At 32.6% G+C, this 22,566-nt stretch overlaps 1 protein-coding gene across 2 annotated transcripts; it reads left to right on the top strand.

Annotated features, from left to right (window-relative positions):
• Positions 1–21,269: 21,269 nt before the first annotated feature.
• On the top strand, positions 21,270–22,314 carry LOC133201014 (uncharacterized). Of its 2 annotated transcripts, none has more exons than XM_061336819.1 (3): positions 21,270–21,366; positions 21,548–21,581; positions 21,806–22,314. In XM_061336819.1, exons 1-3 carry the CDS (start codon positions 21,301–21,303, stop codon positions 22,126–22,128), a joined length of 423 nt encoding a protein of 140 aa, XP_061192803.1. In that variant the 5' UTR covers positions 21,270–21,300; the 3' UTR covers positions 22,129–22,314. The 2 variants fall into 2 exon arrangements, with proteins under 2 accessions (XP_061192803.1, XP_061192811.1); XM_061336827.1 differs by having other exon boundaries at positions 21,292–21,366; positions 21,551–21,581.
• Positions 22,315–22,566: the final 252 nt, after the last annotated feature.

The following is a 22,566-nucleotide window of genomic DNA, read 5'->3' on the forward strand; positions in this document are numbered from 1 at the left end:
AAACAGGGCAAATTTACTTTTAAAGAGGGTACGTAGTTCGATTGTATTGAACAGAATTCCCTCTGCTCTTCAGTGCACATGTGTAGAATATAAAGTTATATATAAAAATATCAAGGTTAATACTTTAATACTTACAACTGATAAATACTGATACAAATATAAAATATAAGTATTTTTCTTAAAATACTATTAATTTTTTTTAAGCTTTGGGGGGGGGGGGATCTTTCAGTTGGTTTGTGTTATATTATGTATATTATTAAATACACTTGGAGACATTCTAATTCTTTTCAATATATATTAATTCATTTTTTATTAATACGTACAATCAAACCATTTGTGAAACGAATTATTGAGTCAAAAAAAATGTGTGTGCGTGTATGCTTGGGTAATTAGTTGCGAATTTGATCGGGAAAATATTAGTGCTTTACGTAAAGTCTGCAACACAGTAAAATTTCAAATGATGGAGAACACTGTAGGTCAATAAAAACTAGTATTAATTGTAACGGGGACCGTTACAGATGTTCCCCAAACGCTCCCCAACTTCCTTTTGGTGTCTTATTCCCTGTAAGCTTCATTAAATAAGGCAATCAAGTATATTGTTTTTTTACGCATTACACGCGCGCGCACGGACATGCATGTACAAAATGACCATGTCAACTTGTCTACACTTTCAAATAGTTTCAATACATCTTTATATTCAAATTTCATCAAAAGATAAAAAAAAATTCGGCTATATTAAGTATATCTGTCATTTAACGCTTTGCAAGCGTGCACACGTGCATGCATATCCAAGTTGACCGTGTCATCTTATCTATACTATTAGTATATATCTACATATTTTGAGTTCAAAGCATTTCATCAAAAAGTATAAAAGTTACAGCTATATCAAGTATATTGGTCATTTAAGCGTTGCATGCGTGCGCACGTGCATGCATGTGCATGTTGACAATGTCGTCTTTTCTACATTAATAATATGTCTATATATTCTGAGTATCAAAGCATTACATCAAAAAATGTAAAAGTTATGGTTATAGCAAGTATATTGGTAATTTTACTCATTCCACGCGTACTCACGTGCATGCATGTGTGCGCTGACCATGTCATCTTGTCTACACTTCTAATATATCTTTATATTCTGAGTTTCAATGCAATTTATCAAAAAATGTACAAGTTAAGTCTATATCGATTATATTGGTTATTTCAATCATTGCGCACGCGAGCACGTGCATGCATGTGCATTCTGACCATGTCATCTTGCCTTCACTATTAATATATCCTTATATTCTGAGTATTAAAGTATTTCATCAAAAGATATGGAAATTTTGGCTATATCAAGTATATTGGTCATTCTACTCATTGCACGCACACGCACGTGCATGCAAGTGCATGCATGTGTGCGCTGATCATGTCATGTTGTGTGCACTTCTAATATATATTTATAATCTGAGAACCAAAGCAATTCATTAAAAAATGTGCAAGTTAAGTCTTTATCATTTTTATTGGTTATTTCAATCAATGCGCATGCGCACACGTGCATGCATATACATTCTGACCATGTCATCTTGTCTACACTTTTAATATATCCTGATATCCTGAGTATCAAAGCATTTCATCAAAAAATATGAAAGTTATGGCTATATCAAGTATATCTGTCCTTTTACTCATTGCACGCGCGCGCACGTGCACACACATGCATGCATGTGTGCGCTGATCAAGTCTTCTTGTCTTCACTTCTAATATATATTAATATTCTGAGTTTCAAAGCAATTCATCAAAAAATGCACAAGTTAAGTCTATATCAATTGTATTGGTCATTTCAATCAATGCGCATGCGCGCACGTGCATGCATGTGCATTCTGACCATGTCATCTTGTCTACACTATTAATATATCCTTATATTCTGAGTATCAAAGCATTTCATCAAAAAATACAAAAGTTACAGCTATATCAATTAAATTGGTCATTTTACGTATTGCACGCGCACGCACGTGCATGCACGTGCGCGCAAAATGACCTTCGTTCCGCAAATCTACATAACATTCCTATTAACCCTAAAAAGGTTTCACCTCAATCGGATGTGTAGTTTCGGAGATCACTCACGGACAAAAAAGTACCCAGGAAGAAAAATAATAATAACTAGACTCTTGTTGCCATGGCAACAAAAAAGTCTTCCGTTCTTCTAAATCTGTAAGAATTTGCTTTTTTCTGTGTAAAAAACATACATATCATATTTACTGTGAAAGAAAAAAATAACTGGAAAAAAAGTCCTTTCAGTACTTAAGGTACTTTGATTTTCATTATCAATCTTGTATAATGCATTTGGCACCTATAAGAGATATACGTAATATATCATTAGCAATTAAAAAAAATTGTTTGCAATCATTTCTAAGACAAACAAACAGACGAACACCGTACTATCATAAACTTCACTGTGTGTATGTTTTGGCATAATTGTGTATGGTGTTATAAAAAAAATATAATGAATTAAGTTAGTATCACATTAACCTAAAGTATCTGAGTTTTGTAAAGTTATAATATCAAGATTTGACAGCATACCTATAAGACAGATTATTCAATTACAGTAATTCTTCAGCAATCGATTGATTGATTATACGTATGTTGTTTAACGTCCCTCTCCAGAATTTTTCACTCACATGGAGACGCCACCACTCGCCGGTGGAGACTGCAAATTTTTGTCCCATACTTTGGCACTTATCGCAATTGAGCAGAGGGGAATCTTTTTTATGCCAGCACCTTCTGCAAAAAGGGACCTCGATTTATACGATCTCATCCAAAGGACCTGTCTCCACGTCCCACAATCGAAGTTCATAATACCGAGATATTTTATTTTTTATTTTATTCTATTTTTTCACAAGTTTGTTGCATCAGATTTACTTAAGATCATACTTCAAGATCATTTCGAACTCAGGCTACGTAATTGCAGTGCATACAGCGTCAAGTGATTTTGATTGACAGGTCAACACAGGTGCACTTCGTGTGATACTTTTTAAGCTGAAAAATATACAGGATGTGACCATGACTGACTATGAAATCAGAAAACATTTAATTAAGAATGGGTGTGACCGATATAGAACTAATTTTTGCTCTATGTAAATGGATAGGAGGATCGGGATTAAGAGGGAATCTCTCTCTCTCCCCCCTCTCTCTCTCAGACGTAAATTGAACATTTCATAATGACAAATCTACCATTATAGAATATGAAATTCTGTATACATGTAAATGGTAATTATATTCACATGTTACAGATTTAAATCTAAAACGAATATATTTATTCAAATGCCTAGCTGCACGAACGTCTCCAAATATTAATCAAGACGGGGGTGGGGTGGGGGTGGGGGGGGGGGGGAGTCTTCAAAGGAATTAGATAGTTTTATGTTTTATGAATTATAAGGAAAAGTACGGACGTCAGTTGCATGTACATAATTATATATCATTGCATAAAATTGTGTTCATTCAGGTATACTTATCCCACATATCAACAGACCTGTGCAATTTTTTTTCATGTTTTTTTTTTTCAACAGAAACATATAGCGTACCATTATTTCACACAGAATCACGTTTTCACATATTTTTTTTTTAACTCTTTGAGTATTTCACAAGAATCCATGCCCAAGAATCGTCTTTTCACATCTTTTATAATTCCTTGGGTATATAGAATATAGATCATGTGTCATAAATAATTTAACTTTTTATAAAATTTACATGTAATAACAAAATCTAATCTACAGATTGATTTTCTTTCTTTTAAGTGGCAGATATCAATTTATTTATAAAGGCTTTAAAACAGTACTGAATTACAATTTTCTATCGCTCAATTCCTTTTTGAGTGTATGTAATATTTCTTTTAATATCGAAAATAAAACTCGGAAATCGGGATAATTTCGCATTCAAATCATAGAGAATAATAAATCGTCTGCATTATAGAAGGCTTATAACTATCGTATTCTGAACTTACTATACGAGATTGATAAAACTGCATTCCTGTCCATCACTATAAATGTATACTCAGTGCTTATAATATATTTACTTGAATTAGGTACCTAGCATATATATTAATTTTTTTTTTTTTAGATATATTCATGTGTAAATAAATTAACTGTCAATACGGACTTACACTACACTGGCAACTTAAACTATACATGCATTGGAAGTGGTAACCAACGTACTCTTATATTTAGAAGAGTGAATATGGAACGTCTAAATATTTTGATATGGAGAGTGTATATGTCTCTTACGTCATCGATACTATTTCCGCCTTTATCTCAGTTCTATTTTCACTTACAAGTCAGAGTTATCTTTCTTTGCCCATTGTTTACACACTAGGTAAATAGGGAAAATGAGGGTACCGAAAATCTGCAAAATGTGGAATCTGATTTCAAAACAAATTATATATTTAATATTTGTAGAATAACCTCTGTTATACATAATAATATCTTGAAAAAATATTAAAAAACAAAAAAGTTGAAAATTGACCAAACACAAGTTCACTTCCGGTTCGGACAGGAAGTACCGGAAACACACGAAAACAACTTCGAAACAAAGAAAATGTCATGATCTAATACTCCTGTAAATTTCACATCTTTACCTCAAACCGTTTCCGAGAAAAATTCCGGACAAAAGTGCATTTAAAAAGTGGAAATTCGGCCGTAACTTCGGACCGGAAGTGAATTTTTCAAAAAACGGAATTTTATATAAACTTCATATATCAGCCTACTATCATGTGAAAAATTGTGAAAATCTATCCAACCATCTCTGAGTAATCGCGCTCACAAAATTTGGGAGGAATAATAATAATAATAATAATAATAATAATAAAAAGAAACAATACAATCACTATAAGTCTTCCGTTGTGAACGGAAGACTTAATAATAATAACTAGAGCAAAGCTCGTTGCAAAGCAACGAGTAGGTCTTCCGACCTGTTTTGACCGGAAGTGACGTCAACAAGAGAAAGGAATGAGTTTAGACGTCTCCAGTGACTTTAAAATTACAATTTTGCATCAAAACCTGCAAAATAAGCTATTTCTGGCACTTCCGGTTTGACCGGAAGTGATGTTGAGGGATGATAAATTTGTGGTTGGACGCTTCTGGTTACATAGATTTACTAATAACATGTCGAAAACGGCAAAAATATGCATTTCTGATTACCACCGTTTTGGCCGGAAGTGACGTTATTTGACGACTTTCGACAATCTTATTCACTTCTACTTGTCATTTTAAACAATTTTGCTTCTTTGATGTATCACAAATTCTCAATAGTTTTGGAGATATTGAGAAAACACTTTCAGCCCCTGTAGATCCCTTATTTTATGGGTCAGCCCCTAATTGTTGATATCAAATGAAAGAGCTTGCCATTCTGCACAACTTTTGTTCTGTATGTTTTTACAAAATATTTACAATTAAAGAGATATTCTTGAATAAATGCTAAAAATTTTGATATTCTCAATAAGAGTATTTTCGGAGCATACCAAGCGTCAAAGTGCGGCACTTCCGGGAAAAATGAACCTAGTACATATTTATGAACATTGCTCTATCATTGTTGAAAATATCAAGTTCCTGTGTTAAGCGGTTTTTTTTAGAAAACGAGCGGACAAAGTGACCCTCTAAAAATCACCTAATCGCAGAAATCTCCGGACCGGAAGTGAGGTCATCAAAATAAAAAAAAAGATATCTAGATTTTTTTTATTTTCTACCAGACCTGAAAGTTTCCTGAAAATCAAACAACCCGTTTCCGAGAACTCGCGTGCACAAAATCGGTAGGAAAAAAACAATAATAGAATTATGCCTGGACATGTTTTTTTTTTATTTCTCTGCAAGTGACCTTGAACTTGCCAGAAAGACCTTTGATCAAGGTCATTAAACAGCCTCCGTTCATAAGCAATCTCTGTTTCAAGTAAGAGCTTCCAGTGATTTTCTTTTACTAAATCATAGCATGAAATAGAAATTAATTTTTTTCTGTCAGTATCCTTGAACTTGACGGAATAACCTTGGGTCGGTGTCAAGACAAACCCTCAATCTCAAACCACCTCTGTTTTAAGAAAGAGGTTCTAGTGATTCCCCCTTAGAAATTCATATCCCAGATAGGCATTTTACAACTTTTTCTGCCAGTGACCCTGAATTTGCTGAAATAACCTTATTTTAAGTCATCTAAATCCGGCGGACCATAAGCAATCTTTGTACCAAGTGCGAACATAAAAAATTACAGCCTAGATCGTAATAATACAATTTTCTTTGTCAAAGTCGAAGCAAACCTTTTTGTCACAAGCAATCTCTGTATCAAGTATGAGCTTCCAGTGATTCTCAATATTACAAATAAATGGCTCGGACAAAAGATTTATTCTTTCTCCACTGACCTTGAATTTGCTGGAATGACCTTGGATCAAGAGAATGATACACCCTAGGATCATTGGCTATCTTTGTACCAAGTATGAGCTTCCAGTTAATCCAAAAAGTCATAGCCTGGGCAAACTTGGAGGGACAGGCGGGCAGCTAGACAAGCGGACAGACAGACGGACAATATGATTCCTAATCCCCCCCCGGCCCAGACACTTCGTTTGCGGGGGATATAAATTCCTATGTTAAATTTTGAACACCCATTCTGATTTGAAAAAAAAAAAATAAATCTTTACTATTTCAGGGAGATATCATAAGTATGTTTTCTCATTCCGGCCCACAGGTTTCTAGAGAATAATTTTTCAAATGACCTTTCCAATTTTTACTACTTGTATTTCTTAATTATCTTCTGTTGGAAGAGAATGTGGTCATTCATTTGATCAACAACGTTTGGTTGATACTGACCCAGTGATTATTGAAAAGATAAGAATGAGAAAAAAAATTACAAGTACCAGGTTTACAGCGACAACGTCGATTACGCTTACACCGAGAAAGCCAACATCGAAGTCAGAGAACAAACAAATTGTGAGCAGAAAACCTTACCTAGCCTTTGGCATGAGAGATGGGGTACTGATTAAAAATTGAAATTATTTTTATATAGTCAATTTTTTTTATGATCGACGTTTTGACTCCCCCCCCCCCAAAAAAAATGATTGAAAACTTCGCCTCTGAAGGGAAGCATTTTATCTATTTTCGGGGGGGGGGATATACGTTTACTGATGAGAGGAAATTTAATCAACTATCAGTCCAATAAATATGAATGATTGCTTCGGAATATTTGGTTACAATTACATGGCTTTTATATTTATTTATACACGTAAGTTAATGTCGGCTAAGAACTAAATTAACATCTGCTATAGACAAAACCAATAAATATTTAGCTATTTAGGGTTATCTACATATATAGATCTATTTGTAAGAACCACTTTTTATAAAACAAATTTTCGCCCATGATATATTTGGCACTCTATTTAATTATCATTTTATTTGGATGTCGATCAACACATTTTTTCAAAAACCCCAGAGTGCAAAATAAGCGAAACTGGCCAATGAAGATGTTTAAAAATCCTGATTCCGCAATCGCATCATCTCGGGCGTTTCCGTCAGAGGTCGGAAAAACAACCCCGAATGTTTTAACATTACCAGATGTTAAAATTTTATACAAGATGGAGTAGCTTCCTATTTATTAAGGATAGACGGAGTTGAAAGTCCCTTCTAGCTAATTAGTATATTTTAGGTAATATCTTTACATTCAATAAACTTAAACTCAATACTCAACAGATGAAATGTCTTCCCTCATTGAGGAAAGATCTTTTATAGTCATTTATTTCAAAGTTTGGGAAGGGGGGGGGGTCTACGTAATACATTCGAAGTTTTTTTCAGTTAGTTGGAAAGGCCCGAGAAGTTGCGACTGACTTATCTTGGTCTAAAAACACTTTGACAAACCCAAACCACGTAGTTTTATTCAGTTATTCAGGACACGTGTACAGTGAAATGAAAAAAGTATATTCCATCCAGTTAATTTGAGAAAAAAAAAAATAGTCCCGCATTTTTTCAACCTCGTTCGGTTAATTTATTAACTAATCTTTTTTTCTGTGAAGGAGGAAAGCATGGACGAAAGATTAAATAAAAAATATTTCCATGTGTACAAAAGCACCCGTGCATGGCTTTAATTTAAGTACGTGTATTACATATTGTGATTGAAGTTGAAGATAATCAACAAATAGATTTACAGAATAGAGAGATTATGATTGATATTGTAAATTAAATTACGAAAATTGAACAATATTTGATACAGGAACTACCTGGTATATATGTACATGAGCAAATCTCTCTCTCTCTCTCTCTCGTATTTTTTAAAACTTACCCAGAAAAGTAATGTACGTGAGTTACAAATCAATTATTTGAAAGAAAATACTCAATTCTATACGGTAAACGAAACAAATAGTTTAATAGTTTATGATACAAAGGCTGCCGATTATGATTTTGATAATTGAAATAAATTTGTCAAAGTGTATTAATTAAGAATGATAAATGTGTGATATTCAGTAGCTGCACTGAAGTTCACTGGTCTGAAAAAAAAAATGGGATGGATTACCAGAGACTCCGGTCCGTCAATAAATTATTTTTTTTTCGGAAAGCTACATGTACAGTTCTGCAGTTAGATATTCAAGTGATACTAAAATTTTCCCAGTGTGTACCTTTTCCGTCCCAATTGATATTTTAAAAATATATGTTATATGCATTCTGAAATTTACAGTTCTGGACATACGATATAGGTTTGTTGTTATCTACATTTATAACCCGCTACCGATATTTAATCCCACAACAAAATTATGATGTTAGCATACTATACTTAAAAAAGATCATTTACGGGTTTTGAATTAATTATAAAAACAAAATTCATTGCTTTAAAATCTTGAGGAATTTTATTAAAACTTTAATATCAACCCTGTTATATAAATAGGCATAGTGCAACACAGAAGTCGCTTATGAAGTTCAGACCTTTGCCACGTGACGGAGTTACCTATCAATGTTTAATCCATTCAGAGACATATTTATATGTCTCTGATCCATTTCATTGTTTACTTTTCAATAAAATAACGAATCATTTTTAAAGTAAGACTGGTCACCCTTATGATTCGGAAGATTCTCTTTAAAAGTTTAAAGTTGGTATAATCATGATAATAGCCTGTGATGAAAAAAATATGACTGGAAATATTTGTGTTGAAAACGGATTAATTTACTGTTTCAAAACGTAGAGAAAGCGCAAAGCTTGTGCGTTTAATGGCTAAATTAAAGTAACCGCAGATCGCTAGTCCATACGCAATCACTCACCAATTTAAAAGTAAAATTACACACGGTTGGGAAATAAATTGTTGGTAACATTAAAACAATTTAAATATGGAGATAACGAACATTTAAAATTTTTTAAGACTGATTATAAATGCTTAGCGTTTTGTACTTAAATCAAATCTAAGATATTAAGATAATTTATTTGAAAGATTCGATTTACTTAAAGAAAATAATATTTTCCCGTAAGTCGTTGTGTTTGTTAATTAGATTTAGAACAACAATGTTTGATGACTGCGCACTGGTTTACATGCACACGATGGACTGCTTTGACCACAAGTGATCGAAGGAATGGTTAATGGTTGCGTAATTATAAACAAACACAAAACCTGGCTAGACGTTTTGGATTAAGGCTACATGTATCATAATCAAATTTAAAACAAAGATAAACCAACATAATCTCAAATATTCGATATTAATAATTGTCCATTAATTGTCGTGTTTACAAAATAGACTTAATACGCCGATTTTTATTTTGTTTACGACTGTGGGTCAATGGTTCACACGCGGTGGATCGCTTTAGATCTTCTCGGCCGCGCGTGATCGAGGGATGGGTTACGTAACGGTAAACAGAATAGAATTTGGGGTTCAGGTGAATGTAAGAATCACGCAGTTAATGACTGTGAATTATTTGACTCTTAAAAGTTTTTTCGCGTTTATAATGTTTGCTTTCATATTTAAACAAAGAAAAGATACTTGTACTTTTTTCTGTTTCTCTCTCTTTCTCTCTTGGAAGGTTCTTTATTTTAAAACACAATAAAAAGAGAAAGTTGTCACCGAATAATCTGAATAGGAACCAAAGAGCACGTTTAAAACCCAATTTAAAAAAATTAGGATACAGCGTTGAAAGATATATTATTTATGGCAAGTTTATTTCAGTTATACGCATAAAGAGTTCTTCTTCACTAGCCAAATGAAAACGGGTCCTTGTTTACGGGTCTAGCTTTTTTCCCCTACCATACACAAGACTCGAACAAAATAATATTTTCATGAGACAAAGAAGGTATAAAGGAACAACTTTTTATCGACAGCCATATCGAAATAATTTCTCGTTTTTGAGTTAAAAAGCAAAAACTTTCAAGGGCCCTAGATCCCTAATTTTAGGGGCCAGCTCCTTTTTAGTGGTGTCAAATAAAAGGTAATTAAATTGTACGCAACTTTTATTCTACATGTTTTAATAAAATATTTCTTATTTAAAAGATACAAAGGAAAACATGTGTCAATTTTTGCTCTTTCATACGTCCTAATTTTTTACCCCTATCTAGCGGCAGTTTGAACGCAGAAATCAAAAAACAAAAAGCAATGTTCACAACCTCATTGCTTCTGTTTCTTATATTCAGTAGTATTTATGTTCCAACTTTTGTAGTCTCTGAATATTTGTCTGGAAATTAAAGACCCCAAATTTTCACATAAAGGGAAATAACTCGAAAGCGGAAGTGGATTTTGGAAAAATATTATATTATTCTGATAGAGTTTTGTAACGTCTATAAACTCTGAAATTTTGATTAAAGTCCCTTGAGAAATAAGCAAGATATGAGGCATCAAAGTTAACAAGTAGGAAAAAGAAGTTAAAAATTTGGGCTGTAGCGGACGTTGATGTTTGGTATTTTGGGTAAAAATGAACATCCAAGAACAAATCTACATACGTTGCTCTATCATCACTGAAAATCTCACGTTCCTGTGTTAAGTGCTTTTCTTGAAAATGCCCGGACAAACTAACCCTCGAAAATCACCAAATCTCGAAAATCTCCGGACCGGAAGTGACGTCATCTGAATAAAAAAATATATATCTAGATTTTTTAATTCTCTATCAGACCTGAAAGTTTCATGAAAATCGGGCGAGCCGTTTCCGAGAATTCGCGTGCACAAAATTGGTAGGAAAAAAAACAATAATAAAAATAGTGGAAAAGAAACCTAAGAATAACAGTAAGGTCTTCCGCTGAAGTCGGAAGACCTTAATAAGAAACAGAGTAAAAACAATATGTTCCCAAACTTCGTTTGGGGAACATAACTAGGCTTAGTTATACCTCCGCTCTGAAGGAGAGAGAGTTATACTGTTTTACCCTTGTGTTTCTGTGTGTCTGTCTTCAGTCAATAACAAATTTTCCTCGCAGTTATCGCAGCAACTTCTCTTCACAGATGCTTGAAATTTTAGCATGTGTAATGGTGGGATTCATTTTTGTGCGAATCCGATGTAAACTTCCTGTTTATCAAATATGAAACAAACTCAGCAGTGTTTTTGATTTCAAGATCACTGAGAAATATCGAGTCGACTTATGAATGAAATTCACTATTGTTAATCAATAAAACGTCGTCGATATATCTAAATTTTGAGTTGAAGGCAACAGCAAAAATTGTCGTCTTGTCATGTAGAATTTTTTGAATAAATTCTGCATCATAGGAATATAAAATAAGTCGACTAATACTGGAGCACAATTAGTGTCCATCGGAATTCCAACAGATTATTAAAAGACCTGTTCTCCAAATAATAGATAATTATTGTCAATTAGACACTTCAGCATCTTTTAAATATCAACATTAGAGTATTTGTATGTAAAATCAGAATCATGATTTTTAACAAAGTAATTTTGTAGATTACCAATCACAAACTATGAAATTTAAGACGTTCTATTTGTGTTTAGAAAGGAGTTGTCTTTGATGTCAAAAGCCTGCGCTTTATTTTATCATCAGGAATAGTTGTATAAAGCGTGAAAAAATAATATGTTGCATGCTAATGAATCTTATAGGACACCTACAACCTACAGGTGACTTATTGTGTCACACACAGGACAATAAAACAATATTGGACCGAGGTAAACAAAAGATGACGTCACAAAATTGTTTTAAATATGATATGGTGCATTTTATACTTTTATGTACTTAATATAATACATAATGAAAAAGATTACGAACAGTGATACAAAATAACTAAACAATACAAATGTCATACTGCACAGGTCACTTATTACGTAATTTGATGGAGAATTATATTAATAAATTTTGTAATAACTTCTAACGAGTAGTAATACAGAGGGTATGAGGGGGTATTGTAGAAATGCTCCATAATATCGGTGTTTTCAAGAGGGCAGTTTAAATAAAAAATATGTATCGAGTCATGTATAGCATGATATACCAAAACTTTATGACAGAATCATGTAACTCTAAGGGGTCATTGGGCCAGCTATCATGAAGTTGAAAAGAACACATCATAGCAGGGTAAAATTGTTTGTCATAGTGTCGTGCTTTCTACATATATGTGGGTATTTATTAATTAATAATAATAAAGACATCCTCACCAGGCCCATTATTTGATGAAATAAAGCGCAGCTTATTTCTCCTTTGGCGCAGAAGTCAAATGTTGAGGGGCATTAAGTAATGATGAAACTTTTCTTAGGTGGAGGGAACAAGATCCAGACCATTTGCCGTGAGAAGGGGTAAATAGGGATCCGCTCAAAGAAACAATGGCTATGGGCTTGTCAAGGTCTCAGAACAAAGGTTTTGCATATTACATGAATACATTGTTGAAATCATATGTTCTTGTACAGGCAATGTAGTATGTAAAATGGTAAGATATCAAATAAGTTCCTCACCAAAAATATAACCTGAATGAGTCGTATTTTGTTTTTGAAGTACTCAATAAGTACATGCAGATTAAAGTATATTGAAATAAATTGGGTCAACATACATATAACGTTTCTATTTTAATATTATATATATATCCATACGAGGGTTGATCAGTAAGTATTGCAACGTACACTATGTACGGTTTATCACTAAATATGTAGAAGCATTTAATTTTATTTTGTCACAGTCGAAAAATTCTCTGCCAAGAAGATGAAAACGAGGACATATGTGAAGATTTCATTACAAAGTTCGCTTGAAGAACCCATATGAAAGATATGGTTTTGATATGTGAAAAGACTAGTCTTTCAAGTCGTACAGTTTTCAGATGGATTACGAAATTCAAAAGTAAAGAGAGATTTAAAAGTTTGCTGTCGAACTGATCGATCGAAATCTTTATGGACACCAAATATATTGATTTCGAGAGCAACATGATATCTGAAAATGACAGATTTACAGTCCAAAACATTGGTAAGACACTAAACATTTCATTACAACAACAGTTCTTTGAGTTCTCTGACAAAGGGAAATGAATCTAAAAATATTTCTATCAGACGGGCGCCTTAATTATTACGAAAGGTGCCAATGGGATACTAAAAATTAAACATTTTAACAGAAAAAGTATATCAAACTTGGGTGACAGATGACGAAACATGCATGGGTGCACTTTTTATACCCCAAAGGGAAGGTCAATAAGAAAATGAGAGAAAGCTGTGGTCCTACTACATGCAATATATATTGCAATTTATATTGCAAAGAGAAGCCAGAGCTCCAAACATGTCTTACACAGGTTTTGTTTTGACTCAAGAGGTTCAATACTTTTTGTACCTACACCCAAACAAAGGATCAACCATCAATGGTAGCTTTTATGTTACATTTTAACTAAGGAAAATTAAGCAGGCTTTCTGTAAGGAAGTCCAAATACCGGTCCCTAGGACAATTTTCTTGTGCCTGGTAACGCTGCTGCAACTAAGCATAGAGATATAAAAGAAATTGCAAAGAAAGGAACATTTCCAGAACCTAGCCACTCCCGCTAGATCTCAGTCATTGTGAGATCTTTCTACTCCAAAAAAAAAAAAAAACAAAAAACAAAAAACAAACAAACAAAAAGAAAACAAGAAAACAGTCAATGGAAGACTTTATAATTTCAGGTATCATGGGAAGTGCTATTCATCAATGTCTTTTGAGCATCCCTAAAGATGAGTATGCTGAGATGTTTTTGTAATGGACACAAAGACTATAGATATAGATGTACGTAAAGATTAATAGATTTCTTATTGGACAACCCTCGTATTTGAAGCTTATTCAAGCAAAATTATTACTTATAACAACTTTTCTAGCCTGATTCTATCGTTATTTTCAGAAACATGTACATGTAGTTGCATAAGACATTGTGTATACTAGTATTTGACAACTCATGAGTAGAAGTCCAAGCTTTTCCTCATATTCCATGATTGTATTTTTATTTTGATAAACTTGAGTAAAGATTCGTTTTGGTGTTTGTTTTCTAAGCAAACTTGAACACCAATATTGATTATGTTAAACTTCAAATGTTTTAATGAAAAATTCACTAAGATGTATATGAATTGACGCAATATGTAAGGTTTTGCAGATAATAAATAGATAATTAAACAAATATACAATGGCATATGATTATCCAAAATAATAATATTCATAATGCTTTATAATAAACATTTGCTAAAAACCTACATGTAATATGTACATGTTAACATTATGTAACAATTTCATCTTTAAGTCCACACCCATAAACGATTACGTGAGCATAAAAATGCAGGACAAACTGTCTTGATATTAAAATTTGCGTATAAAATACGTTCAATTAGATAAATTTATTAAATAAAAGATTTGGCACTCTTGAAAAATTACATGTAGCATTGTGCGCTTTTTACTTTTCAAACGATCAAAATCACAAGATAATAGTTTAATTTTTATCTCTACAAGGCAGATCTTCCATCAGTTTCTTGATACCAAAAGTCAAAAGACATTTTCATACTAAAAATTTTACGTTACTGGTCTCATAACCTGTACAAACCTCGAAAAGTGAGGAAGAAGGATTTTGTTTACAGGTTAAAGATACGGCCTTTACTAATTCCACTGTCTCTTCCGTGGCTGCTGAAGGCAATTTAAAGAATTTCATTGGAAAATAAAATGACAACATCAGAAGTGAAACTCTCTTTGTAGTTTTTAGTATAAAATCTGTAAATGTATTATATTTAGCATGTACGATATTTGGCGGAAATTTATTTTTGAACAAGTTAGCGTAGATTTGATTTAGCGCATTCTTATTGTTCTTATTTATGTGAAAATGTGCAAGACATTTAGCGTTCAATGAATTAGCGGAAGTTGCTTTCCACCAAAGGCGCTAAAAATACACAGTCAAGGGAAATATGTTAAAAGTACATTGCGATAGACCAGTTCAGGAATTTAGTATTCTAAAAGTTGCGCTCCTTTTGCAAGTGTAGCTCTATAATTTCATGTCAGTTCTTTTTTTTAGTTGAGTGCTGGAGCTAGTTGTAAACATGTATAACAGAAAACAGTTTATATTTGTTTGACTTTTCTTTTTAGATTTAAAGATACCGTTATTATATGAAAATAGAGAAGAAATGTCCAAATAAAATCGCCCTTATTAAATTTTTAACTGTTTTTAAATATGACGTTCATTCGATATATCCCTTTGAACTAAAAAAAGACATCACAGAGTCTAAAACCTCTGGGTATTTTAATAGAAATAGACATTTAAGGCAATCTAACAACAAAACTGTATGCTAGAGGTGATGACTTCAACTTTTCTATCATCAACTTCCCTTTCGACTATGTCTCCCAGTCAATTTGATACGCAAGAGCATGCTCTTCGTAAGAACAATTTCTACACCGAGGCAAGTTATTGAAAAATTAGTTATGATATCAGGATACAAGCATATCAACGGTCCAGTGTAAATGCAACATTTTGCAAATTCTTTGGTCGATACAATGACCTTGTTAGCAAATACAATCTATCGTTAAATCGGATGTTGACTCAACGTTTTTCATACAAACTGTTAGGTCTTATTTTCACACTGAATAGTCTACACTCTTTTTGTTTACAAAAGTAACTCATAACAAAGTGTACACGATGAGTGTGACAGGTCAAATATGGATGCTTACTCCTCCATGGCATCTGATCCTACATTTGATGTTTTTAGAGGCCCGTGTTTGTTTTACTCCCGATTTGTATTATTCCAATAGATTTTTTAGCTTGATAACTGTCCGCTATCTTTTTTTCATTTCACATAATTTCATGAAATTTAAAAGTAATGAAAATAATGTGACTATATTTTTTCCCTTCTTTCGAGATTTGCTCAGGAAATTACTGTAATTGTGACTCAGAAAACCTTAAGCTATTTGAAAATCTGTTATTACAAAAACGAGAAGACATGCATTAAGGTTGTAAATGTCATCACACGATGAAAAAGGGGTTGGATGTGACCCAAATCCAAATATATATATATATATATATATATATATATATATATATATATATATATATATATATATATATATATATATATATATATATAAGTAGATATCATCAATGACGAGCAAATACGTTTGACTGAAAAGAAATTTTCTGATGAGAAATTTTATATAGTTTGATTATTGATATTAAAATGGGTTTGTGTTTGTAGGACGGATATAAAAGTAATTATTAGTTAAAACTTTCTCCTAAAGTCACTTAAATTCAGGAGCTTCTTGGGGAGTTTGTCCCCTGAGCCCCACCAGGACTTCGCCCTGGACCTTAAGGCGACCCCAAACCCTTGATTCTGAAAAAGAATTTAAGCCCCACCCTTACCAAAACTCCTGGATCTCTTCCTGAAATCCATCTGCAATTGAAACTTAAGCTATTTGTATGGCTATGAATAATGTTTTCTGTAGTGATACTCAGTCAAAATGCACAATTTGTATTGTTTAAATAGACTTTGAGGACGATTCCTGTTACTATCTTCTCATTTTACATACAATGAAAAATAAATCATGGTGAACATTCAGCTGCCTTCAAAGATTTTGATTTCACAAAAAAGAACAATTTCCTATCTTCTTTATGTAAAACGTGGATTTATTTGAGAGGGATAAAATTAGATTAGTGAGAAAAAAATAATTTCTCTCCAAATAGATATAAAAACAAATGTGCTCTCTTAAAATTTACATATGGCATGCATATTTTTATGTTTTAATGTGGCGTTTTGACAGAATAGTATTTGTCTCTTTATTTTTTTTTTATTACTATAAACCAGTTCTATCTGGTTTGCTTCGTAATGTTATTCATTGCTTGTTTATTAATGTACACTTTAAGGTTGATCATGTCAGTAAACGTTAGTCGATTTGTCTCTTTTTACATTACTATTTTACAGTACAATTATTCGATTAAGAGAAAGTTTAAAAAACAGGCACAATTCTAATATCTTTTGAAAATTAAATTTGAACTCATATAGTACATAAATCATCGATCAACAAGTTGAGAATGACCGATACAATCACTGTTTCACACGATACCCTCAGTACACTAAGTGGGCTGATGTTGGTTGAGGGCTGATACAGCGTGTGAAATGAAAAATGTATGTATTATTATACCCTTTACATACTCAGTAATAACATGCAGAACACTTCTATATTTACATGAGCAAATACAGTTAAATGACTGCTTTTTTATTATAGAAAATAACCTCAACAATTTTCACAGAGAATATGAATGATAAAAGCTAAACATGTATTATCACAAGTACTGTCTTTAACCGTTTAGTTCACAAGGGATGTGATATATATATATTATTATAACAGTAACTTGATCCGAGGAGCCGTATCACGTCGAGTTGACAGGCGCGGATCATCAGATCAAACGAGACGCGAAGCGTCGAGTTTGATCTGATGATCCGCGCCTGTCAACGAGACGTGATACGGCTCCTCGGATCAAGTTACTGTTATAATGATAAATTTATTATATACCCCTTTACAACTAGCAAAGTATAATAAAAGGAAAACTTTTTGGGATCAATTACATAACTTTTATCCATTAAACAAACCATTTTGTCAAGGAACTTTTGATGCGCGAGAATAAAAACGTCATTTATCTGTGTACTACGTCATCAGTTTCAGAGAGGGGTGATATGGATTCAGAAAACCACAGTGTGGTGATTTGGAAAGTCGGATCACACTCTGTAAAATTAACAGTAACAAAAACAAGGAAATTGATGGGTATATAATAAATATCCGTATCAGCCATGCAGATCCATATCAGCCCCGCAGGATCCATAAGAACCCTGGCGGCTGATACGGCTATTGTGACGCTAGGCATATTGCATATGCAAAAACCTGTTATTAATACCAAGTATGTTATAAAACTGTTTATCAGATGATGATAGGACACAACAGCTGTGAAAGAAACTCTCCGGTTTTATAGAAAACTGCTTCTTCGATACAAATGGCAATCGAAAATGTACGCATATTGTTAAAACTCATTTTGATTCCTCAAGCAAGTATTCTGAAGTTAATATTAAGAAGATGTACAGGAATTTCTGACTGGCAAATACCGTGTATCTATGTTGTATTTTCTATAGTCTAATTTGGAGACCAGCAATCTGATAAAATTTCCATCATTGTTTTATTAGACATTTTTTTAAAAGGTTTATATTCCTCAAAAGAAGAATTTATTGAAATATTTCTACATGTACCTTATATTTGACTTATATATATATATACTGATATATCTATGTTTCATCAATTAACTTATATTCGATACATTCCAGTAAATTTGCCAAAGATACACCAAGGATTCTGACATATTTGTTACATATTTGGATTTTTTTTACTAAATGTAGACATTCATGGCAAGCTAACAACTAAAATTTAAGAGGAATGGGATGACTTGGACTTTCCTATCTACTTGTTCCATTATCAACAGCAAATTCTCAATTGATTCGAAACGAAAGCATATTCTGCAATCGATAAATATCTTAACCGGGGCAGACTATATACTGGCATTTAAGCTGATGTTACAGGAACATCGTTACTCCTGTTTAAAGTCAACATCCAAAAGATATAAAGTCGTTTCAATGACCTTGTTTGCAAAAAAAAAAAAAAAAAAAAAAAAAAAAAAAAAAACAATTAGTCTTTTGTTGAAATGCTGACTGACTTTCTTTATTCAAGTTTCACACTAATTTTGCTTTTACTTCTCCATGGCACCTTATCTCAGCTCTGGTATTTCCCTTGTTTGTCCTGCTCTTAGTTTGTATAGTTTTATCGGATTTGAACTTGATCGCCGTTCGTTTTCATCACAATAGTAGTGGTAAAGGAGCAGCAGATTTTTTAGAGCAGAGGGTAGTTTGATTTTACCTGCATGCTTTGTTTGCACATATGTAACATTTAAAGAATATTACTTTCTTACTTTATGAAACAAAAGTTTTTTTTTTCTAAATTTCATTTTCTTGACTTATTAGAATTATGAAAGTGTATAATTATTAAGGGGACTTTTAAAAATAGAAACGATTAATTATCCGGACTCATGTATCTGGAGTGTTTTATATACAGAATGAAGCCATCCGGATGAGATAGGTACCAGTATAGAAATAAGTTAATGTATAAATTCATTGAATTGTTTACTAGCTGCTCAGATACATGACAAATTATTATAACAAGAGTGAAGAAATTTGGTATTGAAAAATCATATTTATATACTGATGAAGTATCAAAATCGATTTTCGATCATTTTTTTCTGTCCAATGTGAAGATAACGAATAACAATGCTCAAAGTCCAGTTAAATAGTACAAATTGTGAGCAGAGCAAAGACGGACATCTGAAAACAGAGATGGGATCAGGTGCCATGGAGGAGTGTGCATCTTCTGACCACCTGTCACACCCTACGCATGCCTTTGTATATTTCCTTCATGGCATTTCCTAAATAAAGATACCATATAAAGTATTAACGTGCTAATAAGTATCTTATGTTCATCTAATTAAATTGAACAATTTTTGCAATTTGAAGGAAATCAATTTCAAAGGTACCTTTAAACATTCAGTTTCAATAATTTATTGTCATTTTGGAACATTTGTATGTGAATATATTTCATGATTAATGAATTACCTTAAGTATGTACAATCCTCTTTCGCATGTACTTTTCATATGTTAAAATGTATAAATTAAAGGAACAAACCGGTTGTGTGCAGATAGCACAAGAATTTGAAATACAATCACAGCGCCATTTGCAAGCTATAAGTTTTACGACAGCACACTAAGCTAACATGGTTCATGGTTTTTCAAATTTCATTTTTTTTTTAAATTTGACATGACGGAAATCGACTGCTTTGGAATTTATCAAATAGAAACGATTATTAAAAATATCGGGCATTGTTGTCTCGGTTGATGCGAAATCCATTAGCTATAGGTTCTTAAACAGAATAATTCTCACGCAATTTTTCAGGGTTTTCCGTAATTTTTTTCTAAACGCTTGCAGATATTAAGCTGATTTTTGGTATGTGACTTTACCTTGATAAGTTATAGATCGAGTTTGCTTTTCGTTCCGCTTCATTGATTTTTGACGGAATTATGGCATTTTCAATTCTTAACGGGAACCAGATTACACTTGCTGGTAGGGGACTAGTATTGCTAATGCAATACTCTCAGAATGCTTGTTTTTAAAATAAAATATAGTCTGATTATTGATTAAACAATAAATTGTTAAAAAAAAATATAAACGAAGTATATGTTTTACTGGTGCATTTGTTCGAGTCAAAAAAAGGTCAATGAAGTCAAAAGTGATACTTTGTAAAAAAAAAATATAGAAAGATGTTTTTTCTTTATGTTTCAAGTAATCCATACGACGCACATCACCATTCATTTCATGAAATATCTGCTTTCTTGTTGTTTAATGTTATTTTTTGTGTTTTATTTTTGTATTTGTTTCTTTTTTTTGTTTCCCAAAAATTCTAAAATTGTTTATGCTTGATATGAAGTATACAGTCGTGCCAATGTTTGTCATATAAATCACGTAAAAAAAAACAATCTCCATGTGCAGAGCTCCATGTTTGACATTCATTTGTCATAGTTTTATAACCATCTGCCAGAATGCCTAAATTTAAGACATAAAGGAAATTTTCACGGTATACTACCTGTATGTAGCCAAAACATTTTATGACATTTATTAAAATATTATGTTAATTGAGAACTCATATCTGCTTTATTAATTCAGTTCTGAATTATGTCTATTGAAGAAAACAGAACAAACACCGCCCTCTTCGGTGGAGAGCCTATCAGTGAAAAATAGAAATATAAGATTTGAAATATGTTTAGATAATTAACCTTGCTATAAATCCTGGGACATATCGGGCTGTTTATTCATAACATCGAATCTTACCCAGGAGATGCACATGACAATTCCAGCACTACTAGTGCTGTGTAGCGTCCTCCTTGCGGGCTTTTCACCTCAGGTAAAATTTTTCCAATAATTTCACTACAATTTTTTCTTATTTTGTTTATTCAATTTTTATGAAAAAATATTGGGGAAAAATTCAGAATGCATTATACTATGGAGATGAATGAAAAGAAAGCACGACAGAAAAACAGTTTGAAAACTTTGAAGAGATACTGATTTTTGTTTTATTGATTTAGCAGGTGAATGCCGAAAATAATGGAGCCATCAGAGGTAGTTATTCCTCACTTGATACAATTGATATTATTATTTTAGATATTTACATGTATTTAATATCATGATTCTTCATTTTAAATTTCTCTGTATAAATATTATACATGAATTTAATATCATGATCCTTCATCTTAAATTTTTATGTATAGATATTATCCAAAATGAAATCATTAAATGTACATGTCTTACGTATAGATGATGATAAATATGAAATTTGATTTCAGCAGTGAGAAACAAGCGTATGGTACAGAGTGGAGGAATCGCTATTCCGGGTGAAACAGGACTTGATCCGCCACTGCCCCCTGGAATTGACGTGACCACAAAACCAAGACCTGAAGTAACAACCAAACCCGGAAAGAAACCTAAAAAGGATAAGAAAGCCAAAAAGGATAAGAAAGCCAAAAAGGATAAGAAACCCAAAAAAGACAAAAAGCCAAAGAAAGACAAGAAACCCCAAAAGGATAAGAAACCAAAGAAGGACAAAAAGGCAAAGAAGGACAAGAAACAAAAGAAAGGCAACAAAGGAAATAAAGCTGGCACACCATGAAGTAAACACTGAAGCGGCAAATTTTAAGTGTCAAACAACGGATGAGTTTCATCAAATTATAAAAGTATGGTGGCCTTTTGTGTTACTATATCTATTTAGACACATGGTGTTTAGTTTGGATCATATCATGTATCATGCTTGTTCTTATACCATTATAACACAATAAAATAAAGCTAAAACTTTAAAGCCTTTCATTGTCCTGTATGTTACTTACATTGTAGTTTGTCTGAACATGGATCATTTAGCAGGTAAAAATTTTCTGCTATGTATAGATGATAAAGTTTGGTAACTAACTACAAGGGGTGATCAAAAAGTTCGCGAACTAATTGAATTACTTCCATCAGAGAAATAAAATTAGGTTTCAGTGTTCATTATTTTTTAAAGTAGTCCTCTCCGATTTTAATGCACATCTGCCACCCTTCTACCCATGCGCGAATC

Source organism: Saccostrea echinata, unplaced genomic scaffold (assembly GCF_033153115.1).
Source record: "Saccostrea echinata isolate AGI-Se365-2 ecotype Australia unplaced genomic scaffold, CSIRO_AGI_Sech_v1 ptg000002l, whole genome shotgun sequence".
Taxonomy (NCBI): Eukaryota; Metazoa; Mollusca; class Bivalvia; order Ostreida; family Ostreidae; genus Saccostrea; species Saccostrea echinata.

What these genes read in the sequence shown, in the direction of transcription:
- LOC133201014 (XM_061336819.1), top strand. Translation starts at nt 21,301, where the DNA reads ATGCACATGACAATTCCAGCACTACTAGTGCTGTGTAGCGTCCTCCTT. An exon ending in TTGCGGGCTTTTCACCTCAG is followed by an intron (nt 21,367 to 21,547) that starts GTAAAATTTTTC and finishes TTATTGATTTAG; the next exon opens with CAGGTGAATGCCGAAAATAA. An exon ending in AAATAATGGAGCCATCAGAG is followed by an intron (nt 21,582 to 21,805) that starts GTAGTTATTCCT and finishes ATTTGATTTCAG; the next exon opens with CAGTGAGAAACAAGCGTATG.